Here is an 18,290-nt window from a genome sequence, read left to right as displayed (position 1 = left end):
GGAGGGTTGATGAAAGAGGGGGAGGCCTTCAATGAAATGGATTGACATGGTGGCTGCGATGATGGGCTCAAGTGTAGCAGGGATCATGGAGCTGGCATGGGATCAGGCAGTGTTTTTTTCTGCTGTGCATAGGGTCGCTGTGAGTCAGAAATGACTCGATGGCACCTAACAACAACAACAACATACGCTGTTAAAGGTGTCTTTGTGACTATAATTCTTGAACAGTCCCATAGACTAGGCCCATTATAAACTGCCTGCCATTTAAGGAAGCTGGATGTTCATGTTTCTCAATTGAAGGCACCTGAGCTGAGGATTTGACACTATCAGGTTGGAAGGCACCCAAAATATGACAGAGGAGGAGCTGTCTCCTCAAAGTAGAGTTGCCTTTAATGACGTGGATGGAGTAAAGTTTTCAGGACCTCCATTTGCTGATGTAGCATGACTCAAATGGGATGAAATAACTTCAAAAATTCATTAATAATCAGAACATGGAATGTATGAAGTATGAACCTAGGAAAATTAGAAGTTGTCAAGTGGAATGCATAAAGATCGATATCCTAGGCATTAGTGAACTGAAATGGACTGGTTTTGACCATTTTGAATCAAAAAGACCATATGATTTACTATGCTGGGAATGACAAATTGAAGAGGAATGGTGTCACATGTATCATCACAAACAATGTTTCATGCTCTATCTTGATGTACAATGCTGTCAGTGATAGAATAATATCCATATGCTTACAAGGAAGACCAGTTAATACTACCATCATTCAAATTTACACACCAACCACCAAAGCCAAAGATGAGGAAACTGAAGATTTTTACTAACTTCTGCAATCTGAAATTGATGAACCATGCAATCAAGGTATGCTGATTATTACTGGTGGTTGGAAATAAAGATGAATCACTAGTAGTTGGAAAATATGGCCTTGGTGATAGAAATGACGCTGGAGATGGCATGATAGAATTTTGCAAGACCAACAACTTATTCATTGTAAATACCTTTTCTCAACAACATAAATGGTGGCTATACATGTAGATTTCACCAGATGGAATACACAGGAATCAGATCGACTACATCTATGCAGAGAGGAAATGGAGAAGCTCAATATCTTCAGCCAAAACAAGGCTAGGCACCGACTGTGGAACAGACCATCCACTGCTCATATGTAAGCTCAAGTTGAAGCTGAAGACAAAACAAGTCCACAAGAGCCAAAATATGACCTTCATTATACCCCACATAAATTCAGACACATCAAAAGAATAGATTTGTTGCATTGAATACTAGTGACAGAAAACTAGAGGAATTGTGGGATGACATCAAGAACATCATAAAGGAAGAAAGCAAAATTCATTAAAAAGACAGGAAAGGAAGAGAAGACCAAAATGGATGTAAGAAGAGACTCTGAAACTTGCTTTTGAATGGAGAATAGCTAAAACAAATGGAAGAAATGACAAGATAAAAGAGCTGAACAGAAGATTTCAAAGAGTAGCTCGAGAACACAGAGTTGATTATTATAGTGAAAAGTGCAAAGACCTGGAGTGAGAAAACCAAAAGGGAAGAAAATGCACAGCATTTCTCAAGCTGAAAGGACTGAAGAAAAGATTCACGCCTTGAGTTGCAGTATTGAAATATTCTATGGGCAAAATATTGAATGATGTAAGAAACATCTACAGACAATAGAGGGAATACACAGAGGAGCTGTACCAAGAAGAGTTGGTTGATGTTCATCCATTTCAGGAGGTGGCATATGATCAAGAACCAATGGTACTGAAGGAAGAAATCAAAGCTGCACTGAAGGAATTGGTGAAAAACAAGACTTCAGGAATTGATAGGATACCCGATGAGATGTTTCAGTAACTGGATGCTGAGCTGGAAGTACCTACTTGTCAATGCCAAGAAATTTGGAAGGCAGCTACCTGGTCAACTGACTGGAAGGGATCCATGTTGTTGTTATGTGCCGTTGAGTCAGACCCTACTCCTAGCCACCCCTGCTTGGGTTTCCGAGGCAATATCACTACGGAAGTAGATTGCCCAACCTTCCTTCCGAGGAGTGGCAGGTGGGTTTGAACCACCAGTCTTTTGGTTAGCAATCAAGTGCCTTAGGCACTCCGCTACCAGAACTCCTATATACCAGACCTCATATAGCACAAGAGAAAAGATGGAAGGAGCTGCAGCTATCACTTTCAGTTCTATATTGTTACCAATTATTCTTTCATCTAATCAAACCAAACAGTACTCTCATACAATTGTTCCACCTTCCAGTGGTTTTAACAATTAAAACATTTCATATTCATAACATGCTAAATATCCAAATTACCAAGTTCATCTTCTTCCTAACCCCAACCTCTGACACCTTCTAATCCCATGTTCAAATAATTACTTAAACATCATCAAAATCATTCTCTTTTTTAGGACTAGTTTATTCCAGCTACATAAAAGTTATATCTTGAGCACCAGTAATTGCTTAATTCTTATAAAAATCTCAAAAACACGTCATGTCATCCTTAGTCTAAATTTTTATCTCACAATTTTTTTCAACTGGATCCATTTTCTTACAGATCCTTCCTCTAGTGTTTCAATTAGTCATTGAAAAAGAGAGGCATGGTAGAACAGGTAGATATCGAATGTTTTTACCCTACAGAAATAGTATTTTCATGGATTACTGAAATAGACAATGTAGTTAAGTACTACACATTGATCTGGGTAGTCTTTAATTTCACCATAACTTCTCATTTCTTCCTATATACCTTAATAAGGGTTGGCAGTTTGAACCAACCCAATGGCTCCACACAAAGAAGACTCTGTGATCTACTTCTATAGAGATCACAGCCAAGAAAACAGAGCAGTTCTCCTCTGTCACATGGTGTCACTATGAGTCAAAACCAACTTGACAACACCGAACAATATCCTAATAAGGATAAATATCCTATAATGCTAAAGTTAAAGACACAATTTTAACCTATTCATATACAAGCATTTTTTGAATGGTCTACAATGTCTCTAATTTTTACATTGTTACTCTTTTTTCATTCAAATACTAATAAATAAATTATCATTTATTATATATACAAGTTCCCAATGAAGGTTATTAAAGTATGTACATTTTTAAAGATCTATGTTTATACCCATTCCAAAGAAAGGTGATGCCACAGGATGTGAAAATTATCAAACAATATTGTTTTAGTGCCTGAGGCATTTGATACCTAACCAGAAGACTGGTGTTCAAACCCACCAGCCCCTCCTCAGAAGGAAGTTTGGGTCCTCTACTCCCATAGTGATACCACCTTGGAAACCCAAGGAGGGGGTCACTATGAGTTGGATCTGATTGGATGGCAGTGTGTTGGATTGCATTGCATTTATCTCACATGGAAATAAAATTTTGCTGAAGATAATTCAAAAGTAGTTGCAGCAATATATTGATAGGGAACTTCCAGAAATGTAGGCTGGATTCAGAAGAGGATGTGGAATGAGGGATATCACTGCTGATGTCAGATGGATCTAGACTAAAAGCAAAGAATACCAGAATGATGTTTTCTTGTGTTTTATTGACTACGCAAAGGCATTTGTGTGGATCATAACAAATTATGGATAAGATTGAGACAAATGGGAATTCCAGAACACTTAATTGTGTTCATAAGGAACCGGTACATAAACCAAGAGGCTGTCATTAAAACAGAACAAAAAGATATTGCATGGTTTAAAATCAGGAAGAGTGTGCTTCAAGTTTGTATCCTTTCACCATACTTACTCAATCTGTATACTGAGCAAATAATCTGAGATTCTGGACTATATGAAGAATGTAGCATCAGGATTGGAGGAATTGTCATTAGCAACCTGCGATATACAGAAGACACAACATTGCTTGCTGAAAGTGAAGATGACTTGAAGCACTTACTGATGAAGATTAAAGACTACAGTCTGCAGTGTGGAATATACCTCAACATAAAGAAAATGAAAATCTTTGCAACTGGACCAGTAAGCAGCATTACAATGAATGGAGAAAAGATTGAAGTTGTCAAAGATTTCATATTACTTGGTTCCAAAATCAACACCAATGGAAGCAGCAGTCAGAAATTCAGATGACATATTGCACTGGACAAATCTGCTGCAAAAGACCCCTTTTAGGTTCTGAAGAGCAAAAATGTCTCTTTGAAGACTAAAGTGCACTTGACCTCATGCACATGAGAAAGCTGAAAAATGAATAAGGAAGACCAAAGAAGTGTTGATGCTTTTGAGTTCTAGTGTTGGCAAAGAGTAGTGAAATTATTTTGGACTGCCAGAAGAATGAACAAATGTGTTCTGGAAGAAGTACAGCCAGAATGCTCCTTAGAAGCAAGAATGGCCTGACTTCGACTGACCCACTTTGGTCATGTTGTCACAAGGGGCCATTCCCTGGAGAAGGATGTCATGCTTGGTAAAGTGAAGGGTCAGTGAAAAAAGGGGAAGGCCCTCAAGGAGATGGATTGACACAGTGACACAGCCACGATGGGCTCAGGTTTAGTGAGGATTGATGCTGGAGCATGACAGGGCAATGTTTCGTTCTGTTGTACATAGGGTTGCTATGAGTCGGAGCCAACTCGACGGCACCTAAAGACAACAACAAGTCTTAATGTTAAGGATTTGGGAGAAGCTGTACTTCCTGCTGAAAGTCAATCTGGATGGTTTGGTAATCAAGTAACCATATCACTCCATGAAAGCAGGAGCAAGCAACACATCCTCTCATTTTGCTTTCTAGTTCCACATTTCTTCCCTTCAGAAAATGGATGTGGATCTGTTGCCTTCTGCTGCTCAACTACTTCCTCTTCTTGCCTGTAGTTCCTTATGCTTTATCATTAAGATTGTGACAAAGTATCTCAAGTCTTCCACTTGGAACAACACAAGACACATTAGAACAGCATGGCATGGATATTTTAAATTATTATTAAATAAACTTAAACAGTTAAAAATTGAAATGAGAAACTTAAACCTATTACTGTATCAAAACACCATGTTTTTAGGTGCTTCCCAATTACTCCTTGAAATATTTCATCTATTCACTTTACATCCATTCAGTGTGTATGTTAAATACCTGCCATGTGAAGCGCTGTGTTAGGCACAAGGTATATAACAGTGAGTAGAACAGACATAATCCTTTTCTTTAGTTTACATTCTCCTGAGGGAGAGATACAGTGACAATTAATTCTCATTTAAAGCCTAGAGTGTTATGAAGATAAGTGCAGGGTGCATTATTAGGGGTATCTAATCTAACCTAATCAGGAAAAAACAACATAAAGAAATGACAATTTTAACATGGTGAAGAGAAAGAAGAAGTGATAAGGCAGAGGCAACAGCATAGAAAAAGTCCCTGAGGTGGGGTGAAGGACAGTGAACTTGAGTATGAAAGGAAATCAAATGGAAATAATGGTATGAGATGACACAACTGAGCTTAGCTGGGAATCATTCAACCCAAAGTTCTTATTAAGGATTTTGGGTTTTATTCTAATAACAATGGAAGTTATTGATTGATTTTTAGTAAAGAAGGGAATCATCATATATACACTGTAGAGTAGAGAAAGGAATGAAGGGAGCAAGAGTAGATGCAGAGAAAGTGTATAAGAGTTTATTGTAGCATTCTATGTTAGAGACAATGCTAGCTTAGACTACATACATGGCAAGAAATGACAGTAGGTCAGACCAGAATGGTGACAGTGAAGATGAGTGAATTGAAGATATTCAGGAGGTAAATCCAATACAATATGATGAGCTAGATGTTGAGATGGCAGTAGTGAGGTGGATGCCCAACTGGGTAGATGATGGAAAAGGGAAAACTTGGAGGAGGACAAGGTGTTTGGTTTGATTTGGATTGGTAGTAAGTTGTTTAGAGAGAATCATGAATTTAGCCTTGGATGTCCTGATTTTAAAATGCCTTTGAGTTGGAAAAGTCAAACAGGCAATAGTATATATGGGTTTGGAGCCCAGGGGCAGAAATAAATGGTCCCTGTCAAAATATGTAATCTAGAATTTTAGGAGTTGATGAGATTTCCCAAAAGTAGAGTAAGAAGAAAAGAGGCTTTAGACCTAATCTTAAAGAACTTCATCATTCACAATTGATGAAAGAAGAACTAGCAAAAGATAAAGCAAGTTATTGTCATAGAAGTAAGAAGAAAATCTGGAGAATGTAATGTCCAAAGAACCATTAGAAGAAAAAATTAAGAAGCTTCCAGTGCTGCTAAAAGTTCAAGTAAGATGAAGTGAAGATGGCCACTTCATTGAATGCAGGAGATGATAGAGGCCAAAGCCAGATATTAAAAGGAGTTAGTAGTGCTCTGGAAGGAGCTCTGGTAGCATAGTGCCTAAGGCACTTGACTGCTAATCAGAAGGCTGGCGGTTCAAACCCACCAGCCACTCGGAAGGAAGCTTGGGCAATCTACTTCCATAGTGATACTGTCTCAGAAACCCAAGGAGGGGTCGCTGTGAGTCAGGTCTGACTCGACGGCACATAGCAACAACAACAACAACAGTGCTCTGGAAGGAAAGAAATGGACCAGAGTATATCATTCATTACCTGTGATACAAAACAAATGATAATCTACAAAAATGCTGAGATTTTTTTTTCCTCCTTTTCTTATGCTATACTTCTTTTGACATGAAATACTGCTACTTGTCTTTGTGAGTCTGTCCTTCATCCTGTAAGACATAGCTTAGATAGAACCTGCCATATACAACTTTTCTTGCCTCCTTAAGAACATGACTTTGTCTTATCTATGAATGGATTCCTAGTATTTAACAAAACATAAATATTAATATAACATAATATGCTACATATTACATATAAGCATATAAACCAAAAACCACATCAAACTCACTGCTGTCAAGTTGAATCCAGCTCATGGAGACCCCTCCTTGGGTTTGCGAGGTGGTATCACTATGGAAGTAGATCTTCCAATCTTCCTTCCGAGGAGTGTCTGGTGGGTTTGAACCGCAAGCCTTCTGGTTAGCAGTCAAATGCCTTAGGCATACATGTATACAATTATCCACCATTTGTCTGTCAGTTTGTCATACTGTGGTCATTTGTGTGTTGCTGTGAGGCTGGAGGCTCTGCCACTGGTATTTTGAATACCAATAGGGTCACCCATGGTGGACAGATTTCAATGGACCTTCCAGACTAAGAGAGACTTGGAAGAAGGATAGAGTCATCCATTTCTGAAAGAATTGGTCACTGAAAAAACCTTATGAATAGCAGTAAAATACTGTCTGATATATTACTGCAAAACTTTGTTAAAAGCCACAAAACATTGTCTGATATAGTGTTAGAACATGAGCCCCTCGTGTTGGAATGCACTCAAAATACGACTGCAGAAAACCTGCCTCCTCAAAGTGGAGTCAAACTTAATGACGTAGATGGAATAAAGCTTTCAGGACCTTCATTTGCTGATTTGGCATGCCTCAAAAGGGAAGAAACTGCTGCAAGCATTCATTAATAATTGGAACATGGAATGTACAAAGTATGAATATAGGAAATTTGGAAGTTGTCAGAAATGAAAAGAACACGTAAAGATTTTATTTTTGGCATTAGTGAGTTGAATGGACTGGCATTGGCCATTTTGAACCAAATAATCGTATACTATGCCAAGAATGGAAAATTGAAGAGGAATCGTGTGAATTTCATCAAAAAGAACATTTCAAGATCTATCCTGAAGTACAATGCTATCACTGACAGGATAATATCCTTATGGCTACAAGGAACATATGTTAATGTGACTATAATTCAAATTTACACACCAGCCACCAAAGCAAAATATGAAGAAATTGAAGATTTTTTTTACCAGTTTCTGCCATCTGAAATTGACGAAACTGAAATTGACCTTGATAGATGGAATACACAGCAATCAAATTGACTACATTTGTGGAAAGAGGTGATGAAGAAGCTCACTATCAAAAGTCAAAACAAGGTCAGGACCTGACTGTGGAACAGAACAACAGTTACTCATATGCTCAAGTTGAAGCTGAAGAAAATAAAAACAAGCTCATGAGAGTCAAAATATAACTTTGAATATATCCCACCTGAATTTAGAGATCATCTGAAGAACAGATTTGATGCATTGAACACCAGTGGCTGAAGACCAGATGACTTATGGGATGAGATCAAGAATATCATACATGAAAGCAAAAGGTCATTAAAAAGACAGGAAAGGAAGTAAAGATTAAATTGGAGGTCAGAAGAGACTCTGTAATGTGCTATTGAAAGGAGAGTAGCTGAAGCAAAAGTAAGAAATGATGAAATAAAAGAGCTGAACAGAATATTTCAAAGGACGGCCCTAGAAGACAAAGTGAAGTATTGTAATGAAATGTGAAAGACCCGGAATTAGAAAACCAAAAGGGAAGAGCACAATTGGCATTTGTCAAGCTGAAAGAACTGAAGAAAAAATTCAAACCTCCAATTATAATATTGAAGGATTTTATGGGCAAAATATTGACAATGCACGAAACATCAAAAGAAGATAGAAGGAATACACAGAGACACTGTACCAAAAAAAAAAAAAAAGATCTACATTCAGTCATTTTGGGGCATAGCATATGATCAAGAACCAATGATATTGAGGGAAGAAGTCCAAGCTACCCTGAGGGAATTGGTGAAAAACAAGGCTCTAGGAATTGATGGACTACCCATTGGGTTGTTTCAACAAACAGATGCAGAGCAGGAGGTGCTTTCTCATCTATGCCAGGAAAGCTGGAAGAAGCAAGCTGGCCAGCTGATTGGAAGAGATCCATATTTGTGCCCATTCCAGAGAAACGTCATCCAACAGAATATGGAAATTATTGAACAATATCATTAATATCATATGCAAGTAAAATTTTGCTGAAGATAATTCAAAAATGGTTGCAGCAGTATATTGACAGGAAATATCCAGAAATGTAAGCTGGATTCAGAAGAGGATGTGGACCAAGGGATATCATTGCTGATGTCAGATGCATCTGGACTAAAAGCAAAAAATACCGGAAAGATGTTTACTTGTGTTTTATTGACTATGAAAAAGCATTTGACTATGTGGATCATAACAAATTATGGATAACATTGCAAAGACTGGGAATTCCAGAACATTTAATTGTGCTCATGAAGAAGCTGTCATAGACAGAGAGGCTGTTACTTGAAGAGAATAAGAGGATATTGCATAGTTTAAAATCAGGAAGGGTGTGCGTCAGGGTTGTATACTTTCATGACACTTATTCAGTCTTTATGCTGATCAAATAACCTGAGAAGCTGGACTATATGAGAGGAACACAGCATTAGGTTTGGATGAAGACTCATTAACAACTTGCAATATGGAGATGACACAACCTTGCTTGCTGACAGTGAAGAGGACTTGAAGCACTTGCTGATTAAAATCAAAGACTACAGTCTTCGATATGGATTATACTTCAACACAAAGAAAAGAAAAGTCCTCACAATTGGACCAGTAAGCAACATCGTGGTAAATGGAAAAAAGATAGAAGTTGTCAAATACATCGTTTTACTTGGATCCACAATGTGTTGAAGAGCCAATATGTGACTTTGAAGACTAAGATATGCCTAATCCACCCTGATATTTTCAGTGGCCTCAGGTCGCTATGAGTCGGGTCCGACTCGACGGCACATAATAACAACAACAACAACATATGCATGTGAAAGCTAGACAGTGAATGAGGAAGACTAGAGAAGAATTGATGCATTTGAATTGTGATACTGGTGAAGAATACTGTCAGAAGAAAGAACAAATCTATCCCAGAAGATGTGCAGCAGGAATGTTCCTTAGAAGCAAGAATGGCCAGACTTTGTGTCACCTACATGTCATGTCATCAGAAGAGACCAATCCCTGGAGAAAGATATCATGCTTGGTATAGTGGAAGGTCAGAGAAAAAGGGGGAAGGCCCTCTAATGAGATTGAGTGACACAGTGGCTACAAAAGTGGGCTCAAGTGATTGTGAAGATGGCCCAATACTGTACAGTGTTTCATCCTATAGTACATAGAGTTGCTGTGAGTTGCAATCAACTCTCCAATACCTAACAACAAAAATATATGATTATATATATATATGTGTGTGTGTGTGTGTGTATACTTATTGACTGATAATTGAAGCATGGATTTTTGAATCAGGTAAACCTGAATGTGAATGTCTGTTTACCTGCTTAGTAACTATGCAACCTTGCAAAGTTAATCCTCTGTGCCTCAGTTTTCTCTTCAGGAAAGTGGAGATAATAATTATTGCTACTCCATACAGTTTCTACCAACCAACCAACCTCACTGTCATTGAGTCGGATCCAATTCATCGCGACCCCTCCTTAGGTTTCTGAGGCAGTATCATACAGAAGTAGATTGCCCAACCTTCCTTCCAAGGAGTGGCTGGTGGGTTTGAACCACCAGCCTTCTGGTTAGCAGTCAAGATGTACTAAATTACATAATGCATGAAAAACAGTAAACTGCCTGGTATAGTAAATATTCAATATATTTTAGCCATTATATCTATTGCTTTGGGGTTATTACTCTAAATAGGTTTCAAGTGCTTAATACTCCTTTCCTTCACTCCATCAGATACACCCTTGTATCATTTGCCAGATGTTCCCATTTTTTGAATCAGAATAGCATAATATGAGCTTTCTTTTTCCCAGGATTGATCATGTCCAATGGCCAGGAATGGAAGGAGCAAAGAAGGTTTGCCCTGACAACACTAAGGAACTTTGGTTTAGGAAAGAAGAGCTTAGAAGAACGTATTCAGGAGGAGGCCTGCCACTTCGTCAAGGCAATAGAACAGGAGAAAGGTGAGGGTTTCGTAGGACAGGTGCAGATGTTTGTGGTTCAATCATTCATTGAACAGGTACTTATTAAGCTCCTAGGTCCCTCTCCTGTTCCTGGCTCTGTGCTAGGAACTAAAGGTATTAATAGTGAACAACTAACCATGGACTCTGCCCTAGTGGAATTCATGACAAGAAGACAGGCATTAAACACATTACTGAATTTAAACCCTGGCTGTAAATTTGACTTTGCAACCATTTCCTGAGTACTTGCTGTGTGTCAGAGCATGTGCAGGGGGCTGTGGCCAGAGCTTCATATGTGGTGTGTCATATAGAGTAGACTTTCCTTACAAAGCAGAAACAAACCAATCTGAAGGATCCATCTCGTCGTTCCTCTGTCTCTAGGACAGCCTTTTGACCCTCACTTCAAGATCAACAATGCAATTTCCCATATCATATGCTCCATTACCTTTGGGAGCGCTTTGAATACCAGGATGGTCAGTTTCAGGAACTGCTGAAGTTGCTAGATGAAATCGTATGTCTGGAAACTGGAAAGTGGTGCCAGGTAAGCAGTTTTTTTTTTCCATGCCATGGTTAAGGATAATAGGGGCTGGTGTCAGACTCAGATAGGTTCTTCCTTTTTTATTTATTTTTTTATTTTTAGCTAAGATATAACCAACCTGTTAATGAACTTCAACAGAAAGCTACTTGAAATCAATCTGTTGACATTACTGTTTTTAATAATACTAAATATTATTTACTGAGATTGTGTAGACTATGTCTCATGTATTTTGATCATGTTGTCAGAAGGGACCATTCCGTGAAGGATATCATACTTAGCAATATGAATGGTGGCTACACACATGAACCTCACCAAATGTGATACATAAGAATCTGTGGAAAGAGGCAATAGAGAAAGTCAATATCATCAGTCTAAACAAGGCCAGGAGCTGACTCTGGAACAGAACAACAATTGTTTATATTTATGTTGAAGGTGAAGCTAAAGAAAATTAAAGCAGGTTCAAGAGAGCCAAAATATGACCTTGAGAATATCCCATCTGAATTTAGAGATCATCTGAAAAATAGATTTGATGCATTGAACACCAATCACCGAAAACCAAAATGAGTTGTAAGATGACATCAAGAATATCATCCAAGAAGAAAGAAAAAGGTCATTAAAAAGACAGAAAAGGAAGAAAAGACCAAAATGAATGTCAGAAGGGACTCTGAAACTTTCTCTTGAATGGAGTACCTAAAGCAAATGGAAGAAATGCTGAGATAAAAGAGCTGAACAGACGATTTGAAAGGGCAGCTTGAGAAGACAAGGTCAAGTGTTATAATGAAATGTGAAAGACCTGGAGTTAGAAAACCAGAGGAGAACAATATGCTTGGCATTTCTCAAGCCAAAAGAACTGAAGAAAAATTTCAAGCCTTCAGTGGCAGTATTGGAGGATTTTATGGGCAAGATCTTGAATGATGTAGGAAGCATCAAAAGAAGTTAGGAGGTATTTATGCGATCACTGTACCAAAAAGAATCAATCAATATGTACCTATTTCAGGATATGATCAAGAACCAATGGTACTGAAAGAAGTTTAAGCTTCACTGAGGAAATTGGTGAAACAAGGTTCCAGGAATTGACAAAATACACAATGAGATGTTTCAACAAATGAATGTAATACTGGAGACACTTACTCATTTATGCCAAGAAATTTGGAAGACAGCTACCTGGCCAAATGACTAGAAGAGGTCCTTATTTGTTCCCATTCCAAAGAAAGGTGATGTAATAGAATGTGGAAATTATTGAACAATATCATTAATATCATACACAGCACATATTTCCAGAAGAAAGTTAAAAAATGATTGCAGCAGTATATTGAAAGGGAACTTCCAGAAATGCAAGCTGGATTCAGAAGAGGACATAGAACAAGGGATATCCTTGCTGATGTTATCTGGATCTCAACTGAAAACAAAGAATAACAGAAAACTGTTTACCTGTGTTTTATGGACTATGCAAAGCATTTGACTGTGAGGGTCATAACAAATTATAGATAACATTGCAAAGAATGGGTTTCCAGAACACTTAATTGTGCTCATGAGAAAACTGCACATAGGCCAAGAGTCTGTTGTTTCAACAAAACAAGGTGATACTGCATAGCTTAAAATCAGTAATGATGTGCATCAGTGTTGTATCCTTTTCTCATACTTATTCAATCTGTATGCTGAACAAATAGTCTGAGAAGTTGGACTGTATGAACAGTGTGACATCAGGATTGTAGGAAGGTTTATTAACAACCTGTGATATGCAGATGACACAACCTTGCTTCGCTGAAAGTGAAGATGACTTGAAGCACTTACAGATGAAGATCAAAGACCGCAGTCTTTAGTATGGATTACACCTCAACATAAAGAAGTACTCTTCTGTGTCTGGCTTCTTGCTCAGCAGACAGTTTTCTTATCAATGTGTGTCGATTGCTCTGTTTTACTATTGATTAATGTTCCGTTGTATGAATATGCCACTGTTTGTTAATCTGTTTTCTATTAGTAAATGCTTTCGGTTGTGTCCAGTCTTTGCATGGTGTGAATAAAGCTATATGAACATTCTTGAACAAGAGTTATTATAGCCATAGCCACTCATTTCTTTTGCATGTGTACCTGGAAGAAACAGATGTCAAAAGGTTTCCAATTGTGCATTATTTACAGGACACAAACACTTGCTATCATCAGTCTTTTAATACCTTAGGGTGCTCTTGGGTATCCAAACCTAATTCCTTTCCTTCTTGGGACCCAAATTCTGATCTGTCAGTCTATCAAAACTTTGTCAGCTTTTTGGTTTCTCAGTAACTTCTATGGATTTGGAATACATTGCAAGGAAGAAAATTGACCCCAAGTGTTGAACCTCTCTGTATTTCCTTCTTCCTCTAAACCTCATGCCTGAGATTCCACACTGTCATGTGTATGTGTGTGTGTGTGTGTGTATTTTAATCTTACTTTGGTGTTTTCAGTCAGAAGGTTATCCACTGTATCTTAACCAAAATTGAAAAAAATGCCTCAATAAAAATCAAAGAACATTTTTTGGAAATTACAAACATACTTTAAAATAAAATAATGAATTATTCTATACCCCTCCTTCAGTTCCAATAATTATCAATACAAGGAAAGTCTGTATTTATCTGTATCCCCACCTTACTCTTTCCCCCAACTCTTGGATTATTTTGGAGTAAATTATGGACCTCAATTATTCAAGCAATAAATATTTCAGTATATTTTTCTGAAAAGACTTATTTTAATAAAAATGAAATGTTATTGCACCTAAAATATATTAACAATTCTTTGATGTCATCAGATACCTAGCCAGTGTCCTGATTTCCCTTCATGTCTCTTAAGTACTTTTTATGGTTTTTTTCTTTGAATCAGAAGCCAAACTAGGCCTCTGTCTTGTCATTGGTTACTGTATCTCTCAAGTCTCTCTTATATCTCTTAAGTCATTTAACATTTAATATATGTTCAATGGCTTCCTTCATATTCTCCCTCCCCTCCTCTTTTTTTTTTTTTTTTTCCAGTTTCGTTATTGACAAAGCTGAGGCATTTTTACAGTAAACTATTCATATTTTGTAGTTTTCTGATTGCATTTCTTTGGCATTTAACATGTTCTTCTAGCTCTTTGTTTTATATACATTGGGTATTAAATCTACAGAATTGATTAGAATCAAATTTGAGTTTTAGAAAAACTTACCTTTTTAGGAGGTATATCATATCCAGTGTCTCTTTTTTTTTTTTTAAATTTTTTTAATGTTCATATGGATTCATGGGTTTTCAGCCTGATCCATCTATTGTAGAATTCTCTATCTGTTCTTTACCTCATGGTTTTAGATACCATTGATGATCATTGCCAGTATCTACATTTTTTTGAAGGACTCAAATTTCTTAAACTGCAATCCATTTATTCTCTCTTTGCAATTGACTTGATTCTTGATTTTGTATTCATCAACTTTGATTCCTTCTTATCAGCACTATACTTTGTGTGTGGATGACTTCACAGACAATCTATCTTATGTAAATAGTGATAGCTTTGTTTCTTCCTTTCCAGTCCTCATACCATTCATTTCTTTTTCTTGTGTCAGTGTACTGGCTAGTGTAGAAAGTGAGGTGATTGTGATAGGAAAGTTGGTGATGGATAAGTAAAGAGCAATTTGTATAACGGAAGTAGATTGCCCAACCTTCTTTCTGAGGAGTGGCTAGTGGGTTTGAACTGCCAGCCTTCTGGTTAGCAGTCAAATGCCTTAGGCACTATACTACCAGAGCTCCTATAAAGGTTTATAAGCCCAGGTAATCACATAGACGTTTTTTTCTGAGTGTAATGAAAAGCCATTGGAGACTCAAGAGCCAAGAAGTGAAACAATCTCATTAAACTGTTAAATGATCACTGGCAGCTCTGTGGGAAATAAACTGGGAGTGAAATTAATATTAATAAGGAGCTTTGGAGGCATAGTGCGTAAGATATTTGGCTGTTAACCAGAAGATCTGCAGTTCAAACTCACCAGCTGCTCTGCAGGAGGAAGATGAGGCAATCTAACTTCTATAAAGGTCTACAGCCTTGGAAACACAGTGGGGGTTGCAATGAATCAGAATCAACTCAATGGCAGAAGGTTTGGGATTAGTAATGGAATCAGGAAAACTGTTGGAGCCCATTACAGCATCCAGGTAAGATATGATGGTGATTTACATTAGGTGGTTTGAACTGTGGCAACAGTTGGTTGGTAAATAGGGTCAGAGGCTGGGCCTATTTTGGATAGAGAACTTAAATGCTTTTCTAGAAGGGTGAGAGAGAAAGAAGAGTTAAGGATGAATTTAAGGTTTAGGTGTAAGCAATAAAAAGAGTGAGATAAAAAGAGAAGACAGTTTCTCTTGTCTTAAAATGTGGAAAAGTGTCATGAACAGTCTCCATGACTGTTTCGTTTTTGTCAATTAGCTCTACAGTGTCTTTCCATGGATAATGAAATTCCTTCCTGGACCTCACCAAACAGTCTTTAGAGACTGGGAGAAATTAAAAATGTTTGTTTCTCGTATGATTGAAAAACACAAGAGAGATTGGAATCCTGACAAACCAAGGGACTTCATTGATGCTTACCTCAAAGAAATGGCAAAGGTAAGGAAATCAAAGCTGTTTTCTGTGTTTTGTTCTTTAAGAGTAAATTTGAGTGGACCAGGGGAATAGAATTGAGAACCCAGAAGTAGATCCATTGACCTATGGTCAGCTGATCTTTGACAAAGGGCCAAAATCCATTAAATGGGGAAAAGACAGTCTAACAAATGGTGCTGGCAGAACTGGTTACCATTTGCAGAAAACTGAAACAAGAGCCATATCTCATACCATACACAAAAAACTAACTCTAGATGGAGCAAAGACTTAAATGTGAAACCAAAAACTATAAAGTTCCTCAAGGTAAAAATAGGGGCAAATTCAGGGGCTCTAATTTATGTTATAAATAGACTGTCAAGCATAACCCGAAATGCATAAACAGCTAAAGATAAACTAGATGAATGGGAGGGACCATCTAAAAATTAAATTTTTTTGTGCTTCAAAGGACTTCAAGAGTCAAAAGTGAACCTACAGAATGGAAAAAAATATTTGGTAATGACATACCTGACAAGCGACAAATTTCTCAAATTTATGGAAAACTCCAACATCTCAACAACAAAAAGACAAACAATCCAATTAAAAAATGGGCAGAAGACATGAATAGACATTTCACCAAAAAAGATATTCAGGCAGCCAACAAACACGTGAAGAAATGCTCATGATCATTAGCCATTAGAGAGATGCAAATCAAAGCAACAATGAGATACCATCTCATACCAGCACTAATAACAAAGTTCAACAAGACAGAAAATAGCAAATGCTGGTGAGTTTGTGGAGAGGTTGGGACTATCATACATTCTAGCAGGACTGTCAAATAATACAACCACTGTGAAAATCAGTGTGATGATTCCTTAAAAAGTTGGAATTAGGAATACTATTTTATCCAGGAATACCATTACTGGGTATATATGCTAAAGAAGTGAGAGCCAAGACAAGAATAGATATATGCACACTCATATTAATTGCAGCTCTATTTTTGGTAGCAAAGAAATAAAAACAACCTAAGTGCCCATCAACAGAAGAATGGATAACCAAACTATGGTACGTACACACAATGGAATACTATGCAACACTAAAGAATAATGTAGAATCTGCAAAACACCACATAACATGGATTAACTTGGAGGATATTATGCTGAGTGAAGTAAGTCAATCACAGAAGGACAAATATTATATTAATTCGCTATTGTAAAAAGTCAAGGAAAGGTTTATATGTGGAAGGAATCTGTTTTTTTGTTGGTTACCAAGGATGGGAGGGAAAGGGAGGAAACACTGCTAGATAGGTAGAGACAAGTATTGATTTGGGTGAAGGGAAGGGCAATATACCAAAAGTGAGTGATCAGCATGGTGCCATGGAGGAAGAGAAACACACAGAGAGGTACATTGGAGGTACAGACAACAAAGATGAACCCTTTTACATGTACGGTACTGTGTTATCAATGATGGCAAGCATTGATCCACAGGTGGATAGATGGGTAGACAGGCTGAATGGTCAGGTATGTCTACGCAGGGGATAGTGTACCCATGACCATGTATAGGGTTGGCAGACAATATTTCTATGATAGTATTTGTATGTGCTATAAGAATGTCCAGGGGACAAGACTGTGGTGGCTTCTTGGCTATGACCAGATACCTTGAGGGAGCATGTAGTTAGATCCGTGGGCTCAGGACCATTGTTGCAGGGGACATCAAGCTCAGTGGGCATAATATTCTACACAAAAGCAGCAGGATGTTCTACATTCTACTTTAGTGAGTAGCAACTGGAGTCTTAAAAGCTTGCAAGCATTCGTTTAGATGCAACTGTAGGTCTCTCCTCATCCAGAGCAAAGAAGAATGAACAAAAGCAACCAAAAAATGCAAAAACCGAACCCACTGCCATTGAGTCGATTCTGACACACAGCAACCCCCATTAGGTTTCTGAGGCAGTAAATCTTTATGGGAGTAGATTGCCCAGTCTTCCTTCCACAGAGTGGCTGGTGGGTTTGAACCACCAAACTTCCGGTTAGCAGTCAGATGCCTTAGGCACTGTGCCACCAGAGCTCCTTGAAGAAAGGCAAAGATGCATAGAAACAATTAGTCCAGGGGACTAGTAGATTGTGTGATCCTCAACCTATATGACCATGAGACCAAAAGAACTAGGTGGTGCCTGGCTACCACTGACAACCACTCAGAGGGAATCAGGGCAGGAGATCCTGAATAGAGTGGGAGAACAATGTGGAATAAAATTCAGAATCATAAAAAAAAGCCCAAGTTTGCTGGTCTGATAGAGCCTGGTGAGACCCCTGAGACTATGGCCCCTAATTATTCTCACTCCTGTGGCTTCCAGCCAAACAATACACTGGCATATGGGATGAACATTTACATTAGATACATACACTCCTTGGAGTGATCAATT

The 18,290-nt window shown here is 37.9% G+C and overlaps 1 protein-coding gene across 1 annotated transcript in view; it reads left to right on the top strand.

Annotated features, from left to right (window-relative positions):
- The window catches only part of LOC103206451 (cytochrome P450 2J2-like), a 54,056-nt gene that overhangs the window by 14,099 nt on the left and 21,667 nt on the right, over window positions 1–18,290 (top strand). The window contains 4 exon segments of the mRNA XM_007951907.1: window positions 10,632–10,781; window positions 11,160–11,228; window positions 11,231–11,319; window positions 15,725–15,901. Coding sequence (XP_007950098.1) covers window positions 10,632–10,781; window positions 11,160–11,228; window positions 11,231–11,319; window positions 15,725–15,901 — 485 coding nt within the window.

Source organism: Orycteropus afer, unplaced genomic scaffold (genome assembly GCF_000298275.1).
Source record: "Orycteropus afer afer isolate SDZICR_OR568_19922 unplaced genomic scaffold, OryAfe1.0 scaffold00318, whole genome shotgun sequence".
In the NCBI taxonomy this organism is placed as follows: domain Eukaryota; kingdom Metazoa; phylum Chordata; class Mammalia; order Tubulidentata; family Orycteropodidae; genus Orycteropus; species Orycteropus afer.
This window is presented reverse-complemented; position numbering and strand designations above follow the sequence as displayed.